This window comes from Elephantulus edwardii, unplaced genomic scaffold, assembly GCF_000299155.1.
Source record: "Elephantulus edwardii isolate Elephantulus edwardi_28Jun2011 unplaced genomic scaffold, EleEdw1.0 scaffold00018, whole genome shotgun sequence".
NCBI lineage: Eukaryota > Metazoa > Chordata > Mammalia > Macroscelidea > Macroscelididae > Elephantulus > Elephantulus edwardii.
Window position 1 is genome coordinate 26,067,909 of NW_006399768.1, and position 8,593 is coordinate 26,076,501.

General features: G+C 36.8%; 1 protein-coding gene across 1 annotated transcript in view; it reads left to right on the plus strand.

Moving 5' to 3' along the window:
• The window catches only part of LOC102864800 (coagulation factor XI-like), a 43,783-nt gene that overhangs the window by 13,356 nt on the left and 21,834 nt on the right, over window positions 1-8,593 (plus strand). The window contains exons 4-8 of the mRNA XM_006882283.1: window positions 804-913; window positions 1,241-1,400; window positions 3,025-3,134; window positions 3,252-3,414; window positions 3,493-3,599. Coding sequence (XP_006882345.1) covers window positions 804-913; window positions 1,241-1,400; window positions 3,025-3,134; window positions 3,252-3,414; window positions 3,493-3,599 — 650 coding nt within the window. The remainder of the gene's footprint in view (window positions 1-803; window positions 914-1,240; window positions 1,401-3,024; window positions 3,135-3,251; window positions 3,415-3,492; window positions 3,600-8,593) is intronic.

Consider the following 8,593-nt stretch of genomic DNA (forward strand, 5'->3'; position numbering starts at 1 on the left):
CATTGAGTCTTCCTATCCATGAGCAAGGGATATTCTTCCACTTTTCAAGATCTCTTTTTGTTTCTTGTAGTAATGTTTTGTAATTTTCTTGGAAAAGGTTTCACCTTTTCTAAGCCAGACTTATTTGTTTTCTTGGCAGTCCGTGGTATGTTCAGGGAAGAAGAAAGAAAAGTTATTACAGTGACTATTGTTATTGTCATAGAACAAAGTTATTATGAATGACTGAAAAAGAAACCAATGTATTTTGTAAATTTTCATTCAAATTGCAATTATAAATAGGTTTAAAAATTTTTTAAATTGAGAAGGATTTGAGAAGTCTTCAGTTCATATACTTATGCCCCTTGCATGATGACTACCTTCTCCAATTCTCATATTACTGTTGAAGAAAATAAAGTTCAACAATTTCACATGACTACTTAAGTGTCAGTTCTGGGCTTCAAGTTCAGTAACACAGTTTCTCTAGTGGCCTAATATTAAGAAGTGTGCTGCAACTCAGAGCCACACAACTTAAATCAGTCAGCTACTCTGAGGGAGAAAGGTACACAATCTCTTCCTGTGCTATTTACAGCCTCTGAAAACTTACTGGAGGATCAGCCAAAAGTCACTTCCAACTCACCAGAATATAACAAAAACTGTAAATGAGGTGACTATGACTCAGAATTGACTTTATGACAATGTATTTTAATGTCCCATGGTCTCTCTAAATAATAATAATTCCTTATTATTCTTCCTTTATCTCCTTTATGAAAGAATAATAATTTTTAAAATAAATGGCTTTGGGTTGGTTTTTTTTCCCTTTTCAGTAACGTCTGTCTATTGAAGTACTCCCAAACTGGAACACCAACCAAGATAACAAAGATCAATAATGTGGTGTCTGGATTTTCATGGAAATCCTGTGCACTTTCCAACCTGAGTAACTATACTTTTCTTAATGACGTTTAACCATCAAGTTGTAAATAAATGGTAATGATAAGTTCAACAATTTGGGATACTAATTTATATCAATAGAATAAACCAACAGTCTTTTTAATTTCTTCCTGTGGTAAATAAACTTCATTAAGTCCTAGAGAGTCAGCACTTATATTACAAATCTAAAATAATCACTTCAGTTGTTTAATTATAAGTAATTAAAATCTTAGAAGAAAACACTTTTGAGTATGCACTTTTCAAGTAACATTATTGATGCTTCACTGATTTTGCTGGGGACAGGATTTCATCACATTCATTTTCTCTCACATAGCTTGTATTAGAGACGTTTTCCCTGGGACAGGGTTTGCCGACAGAAACATTGACAGTGTCTTGGCTCCAGATGCTTTTGTCTGCCGTCGCATTTGTACTCATCACCCGAACTGTTTATTTTTCACTTTCTTTTCTAAAGAATGGCCAAAAGAATCTGAAAGGTAAGGAATAAAGAACATAGAATGATTTGTTGTCTTTTACAAATAGTTCACCAAACTGTCATTAAGAATTCTGAGTCATTACAAGTTAATCTAAAAGTCTGTGTAGGATAAAAACTGCAAAGAATTCTTGATCCCTCCCTCTCTCTATTCTTTTTCTATTGATCACAAATGCAATGTTATCAAGGGTTCTTGACTTCCCCTCGTTTAAGAGGTCTCAGCCTTTGGTAAGTAGAGTTAGCTATTCCCAATGGAGTGGAGAAAACAGGTGCTCATTAAAAGAACTTGGCTAAACATTCTACTTAAGTTCATTGAATTAAGAATAGAAAGAGCTCAGGAAGTACCTAAAAGAATATGCCATCCCCTTTTCCTTATGAACCAGGGTGAAGTCTCTCTCAGGGAGGAGTGATAGGGAATGGCAAGTGACACACTGACAAAGGAGATTAATCAGAACTGGCTTTGACAAGCACTGTGGCAATTGGGCAATTAAAACAGACATGGGGGGGAAGAAGAACGAACTGGGAAGGAGGGTGGATAAAATAGTGCAACAATGAATGAATGAAAACCCAAAATCTCTGTAAATGTTCATTAAAACTAATAAAATTTAATAATAATAAAAAAAGACTAGAAAGAGCTGGAAAGGAAAAAAAAGAGAAGGGAAGGGAAGGGAAGGCAAGGCAAAAGGATTCTCAGTGGAGAGTGGTGGAAATAAAGACTTAATGTCAAGGGAAATTGGAGAGTGGAACTTAAGAATTGAAATTATTTTCCTTAGTGATTCAGGGGAAAGTTATTTAACAAAACAAAACAAAACAAAAAAACCAAGACAAAATACCCCAAAGACATTTGCTGGAACCTTTCACTGATAAGATCTACCAAAATATCTTTTAAAAAGTCATAACAATTCAATTGCTCAGCTGTACCAGCCACATTTCAAGTACTCAACAGCCGCAGGAGACAAATGCAAAGCATATTAGGGGACCAGATACAGAAAATGTCAACTATTACAGAAAATCACACCGAAGAGCTCTGCTCTGGTCTATGCATATGTATTAACTAGCAAAGTAATTCTCCTCTAAGTGAAGAAGCCTGTGAATGTGTCTACTTCTCCAGTGATAAGTCTATAGCACCTATGAGTAGATTTCTCAATACTATGAATGTTTGTCAGTCCTTGCAACTGAGTGCTGTAAAGGAAATAAAGATGAAGGATGCTGTTGTTGTTGTGTGTCATAGAGTTGGAACCGACCCATAGCTGACCATATAACAGCGGTTTTCAAGACAGTTGAAGTGTGCAGAGGGAGATTGCCCTTCCTTCTCCAGTGGATCTGCTGTTAGCTGCGAACCTCATGCATTTGTGATTGCAGAACAACTTCTTGCCACCAGAGCTCCCTAAAAGATGCTAGACACACAAAAATAAAGACAGCACCGAAGAAATGTTTAGAGAAACACATGGTTTCATTCTGAAACTTTGCCTACAGAACGTGAATTACGGAGACTGACTCAGTGATAAGTGAAGACTATTTCAGAACGAGAAAATCTTGACTACTAAATGCCGCCGTGAAAAGCAACCTGCCATCTCTTCAGTGAAAATATTTAACGTTTTATGATCCTCCCTTCTTTTTTCTATTAGAAATCTTTGTCTTCTGAAATCATCAGAAAGTGGATTACCAAGTACACGCTACAAAAAGAAGAATACCTTTTCTGGTTTCAGTCTACAAAACTGCAGACACAGCATTCCAGGTAGATCACACGGGGAGCACTCCCCCTCTCTCCCCCTTGAAATCAACAAATCCTGAGGAGATGATGAATGGATATAAAGGTATTTGTCTGATATCTTTTGTGTGATTTGTTCTCTAGTGTTCTGTCACTCTTCGTTTTACCACAATACTGATTTCTTGGGTGAAGAATTAGACATTGTTGATGTGGAAGGGCATGAAGCCTGTCAGAAAAAGTGTACAGACTCCATACGCTGCCAATTTTTCACCTATTCTCCATCACAAAAGCTTACAAACGAAGAGGAGTAAGAATACCTTAAATATTTCTGCCACATCTCCTTAGGGAAACATCATGTTTATGACATTGTGTTTCTTATTCATAGGGGAAAATGTTACTTAAAACTTTCATTGAATGGATCCCCAACAAAAATACTTCACGGGAGAGGTGGCATATCTGGATACACATTACGGTTATGTAAAATGGATAATGGTGAGTATTATGACACTTGCAAAAATATGTTTGTATCATTGCCAAAGTAGTTAATAACGGCCACAGAGTGGAGAGCATTAGTAAAACAAATTTAGAGGCAATGTGCTGCCTTTTTTTTTCACTCCTATCACACAGGTTGATCATGTATTAGAGTAAGATATTGTGTCTTGAGTAAATTTTGCATTCCTAGGATTAACTGAAAGTGCATTAAAATCTTATCAATTTCTAGAACCAACATTTCATGATGAGGCCTGGATTCTCATGTCTGATTCTCAACATCATGAGCAAAGATTTTTCTTTTCATTCTTCATTTTTGAAAAAAACAACCAATAACTTTGTTAGTCATATTATACATTTTCTTCATATTGTTCTCCTAATTGTTAATTGAAAAATGTTTTCATAACATGTGTTTAAAGCTTTTCATCTAATCAAGAAATATTGGGGAGTTATTTTCAGGGGAGTTGATTCTTCATATTCCCTAAAAGGGTTTATATATTGAAGAGTATTGACCAAAAATGGCAGCAAAATATCAGTAATCTATCACAAGAGGGTTGCAGAGAGGAAAGAGAAAGATTAAGTATAATACTTATTGTTAAGATAACAAAAGGTACAATAAGATTCAGAGCAGTAGTATTTCTCATTCCAGTGTCCAATTGCTGGGAGGATTGTAGGCAAATGGAATTATTCTAAGGGTCAGCAACCTCAACATGAAGAAAGTGCCAGAAACACTCTTTTCCTTAATAATCACAATAACCTATTGTTTTATTAGTATTTCTGATTTTCATAAATCTATGTTTTATAGTATTGTAACACAATTGCTTAATATCAAATATTGCAATATATTGTGAACGAAGATAGAGATGAGCTAAAAGTGATAATTATACTTTGCAATAGTTTTATAACAACTACTTATGTCAGAATCATCTTCTGTGATGAAAAAATGAAAAAAATTAAACTTCTGACAGCAATTCTGTCATAATGGAGATAAGAAGAAAACTTACAAATAACTGTTCCCTTAGTTCTACTTCTAAGGTAAGTTTTTAAAGGGCATATGATAAATATCATTATTAGTGATGCTGACACAGTCTTAAAAACAGGACCAGCACTTATAGAACTAATTGTTGTATTGTTATGTGCTGTTGAGTGGATTACAACTCATAGCGACTTTCTGTACAACAGCTCTGAACCCTGCTCTATCCTGAGCCAACCTTATTGTCTCTGACACACCTACCCCCCATTACTCCAGTCACTGAATCAATTCATCTCACCACGGGTCTTCCTCTCTTGTACTGTCCCTCCACCCTCCGAAGCACGATGTTCCTGTCCAAGGACTGGTCTCTCCTTGCAACATGGCCAAAGTATGGAGACATGACACATCCCTTTCCAATTGTGAACCATGCAGTGTTTCCTTGTTCTGTTCTGACGAAGATGAAGCTTATCTCCAAGGAGCAGTATGGTTTTACCCTCTTCAGGATTAATGTGTTTGTTCTCATAGAAGTCCACGGTATATTCAATATTCTTCTGCACTACCACAGCTCAAAGACATCAATTCTCCTTCAATCATCTCTAGTCATTGTCCACCTTTCCTATACATAGTAAAATAATGACAAAGACTACGGCTTGCATCAGGTGCACCTTAGTCTCCAGACTGACGTTGTTATCCTTCAGTACTCTGGAGATATCGCTGACAGCAGACTTTCTCAATGCAATTTGTCTTTTGATTTCCTGGCTGCTGGTATCAAGACTGTTGATTGTGGGGCCAAGCAAATTGAAGCTGTTAACACTCTCAGTATCTTCACTGTCTATCATGATGCTGCCAATCAGCCCAGTGATAAGAATCTTTTTTTTTTCCTTGATGCTGAACTTCAGTTCATATTTAAGGCTGCATTACTTCAGATCCTACTGAGGTTCAGCAAGCAAGGTTGTGTCTTCTGTATAACACAGGTTGTTGATGAGTCTTTATCCATCCTGATGCCAAATTCCTCCTCATAAAGCTCAGGCTCCTGGACAATCTGTTCTGCATATAGATTGAAAAAAATATGGAGATAGGACACATCTGTGGTATAAACCCTTCCCAATTTTGAACCATACAGTGTTTGCATGCTCTGAACTTGTAGAAGTTACATTTTGGTAAATTGAATGACACATTTCTCCCCTTCACTATATTTTCTTCTGTTGAATATATATACTTTCCTTTAGAGGTCACAGCATATATTAGGTGTAGATATAGAGCTACAGCACAAAATATTAGAGGAGAGAAAAAGAAAATCTTGTGACTTCTTAGTATTCTGTGTGATTTAGGTGAAACCAGGTAACCAATGCACTTTTGAACTTCAGGCAGTTCCCTGTCTATGTACTGTTCTAGCTGTTTTGAATGATCTTCAGCAGTATTTTGCTTGCATGTGATATTAATGATATTGTTCAATAGTTTTCATGTTTTGTTGGATCACCTTTTTTGGGAATGGGAATAAATGTGGACTTCTTCCAGTCTGTTGGCCAGACAGCTCTCCTCCAAATTTCCTGACATAGACTGATGAGCTCATCCAAAGATGCATCTATTAATGGAAATAAATCAATTGGTTTTCCATCAATTCCTGGGACCTTATTCCTTCAGTGCAGCTTCAACTTCCTTCTTCATTTCCATTGGCTATGGCTCATATGGATTATGACAAGTTGTGGCTGACATTGAAACAAATAGGAATCCCGGAGCATTTGATTGTGCTCATAAGGAACCTATACTTGGATCAGGAAGCTGTTGTGCAAACGGACAAGGGGAGCACTGCATGGTCTGGAATTGGGAAGAGAGTGTGTCAGAGTTGTATTCAATCTCCATACCTGTTCAATCTATATGCTGAGTAAATTATCCAAGATGCTGTACTTTATGAAGAGGAGTGTGGCATCAGAATTGGAGAGAGACTCATCAATAACATGAGTTATGCAAATGACACAACCTTACTTGCTGAAAGTGAGGAGGATTTTGAAGCACTTGTTGCAGAAGATCAAAGAATTTAGCCTTCAGTATGGATTGTGTCTCAATATCAGGAAAACAAAGATTCTTATCACTGGCCAGTGGTAGTGTCATGATGGATGGAGAGGATATTATAACTGTCAACAGCTTCATCTTGCTTGGATCCACAATTATCACACTTGGTACAAGCAGTCAGGAAATAAGAAGACACATTGCAATTAGAAAATCTGCAGTTAGGGAACTTTCCAAGTTATTAAGGAGTAGTGATGTCAGTTTGAGGATCAAGGTGCGTCTGATTCAGGCCATAGTCTTTCTGATTACTAGCTAGGCATCTGAGATCTGGACAGTGAATAAAGATGACAGAAAGGAATTAATGCCATTGAATTGTAGTGTTGGAGAAGAACACTGAATGTCCCATGGACAGCCAAGAGAATGAATAGATATGTCTTGGAGAGGGTGCAGCCTGAGTGCTATTTGGGGGCAAGAACTTTGTCTCACATATTTTGGACATCTTGTTAGGAGGTGCTGTTCCTTGGAGAGGGACATGATGTTGGGAAGGGTGGAGGGTCGGTGAAGGAGAGTATTGACACGGTGACTACTGCAATGGGCTCTTGTGTGTGTCAGAAAATATGAGGATGGTGCAGGACAAGACTAGGTCTTTTGTTCATAGGATCGCTATGAGTTGTACTTGACTCTACAGCACCTAACAACAACAATGGCTCATATGGTACTTTCTGAGAATTTTCAGTGTCAATCAATTCTTTTTGGTACAGTGATTGTGTATTTCCTCCATCTTCTTTTGATGCTTCCTGGTCATTCAATATATTGTCTATAGCATCTTTCAATATTGTTACTTGAAGCTTAAATTTGTTTTTCAGTTCTCCCAGCTTAAGAAATGCAGAGTGAGTTCTTCATTTTCCCCCCCCTCCAATTGCAGCTCTCTGCACATTCCATTATAATACTTCCCTTCGTCTTCTCAAGCTGGCCTTTGAAATCTTCTGTTCAGTTCTTTTTTTTTTTTTTTGTATGTTTTACCTTCTTGGCTCTCTAGTGCAATTTTTAGAGTCTCCTCTGGAATCCATTTCAATTTTTTATTTCTTCTCTGTCTTTATAATGGCCTTTTGCTCTCTTCATGGATGATGTCCTTGATATCATCCCACAACTCAGCTGATCTTCACTCACTGGTGTTCAATGCTTCAAACTTATTCTTAAGATGATTTTGAAATTCATATGGGCTGGATGGACTTGTTTTAGTACATGAGTAATTGATAGTCTAACTCACAGTCTGCTCCTGGCCTAGTTTTTTTTTTTTCTTCACAAAAGTAGTGATGTTTTATTATAACTAAACAAAATTAATAGATAAATAGGGAGGGAAATACCTTTAGATTGAGTGAATCAGGGAGAATATCTTGTAAGAAGAGTTTTTCCTGGGAAGAAGGAAGCATAAACCATCAGTTTATCAATATGAGAAAGGAGGAAAGATATTGAAGGTAATAGAGTAGCTTAAATAAAGGCAGAAGAGCAGGAAAGTAACAGGAAATGGTTAATAATACGTTAAGCTAATGAGGATGGAAAAAGAGGGAAAGAATAAATGGGAGATGATGTGTGTTGGGGTGAGATTGTGGTAGACTTTGAATTTCAAGTAAAGTAGTTTGACTTTATCTATATGAAGTGTAGAGTCACTGAATATATGTAACAAGATGAATGAAATTTTTACTCTGTGATTCAGAAAGAAAACTTGGGTAGCAGCATGGCTAGATATGAGAATGGCAGTGATACTCCTTAGGAAACCAGACAAATATTTTCAAGGGAGAATAAACAGAATTTATTGAATTGCTGTGTGAGATTGCTTGAGGGGCTGAAAGTAAACATACATATACACTGTAATAGAAAATAAGTTATTTCCTGGCCTAGTTTTAACTGCTGTTATTGATCTTCTTCAACAATTTCATCCATAGGTGTAGTAAATCTGATTCTTATGCAGCCCGTCAGGTGAGGTCCATATATAAAGTTGCAGTTTGTGGGG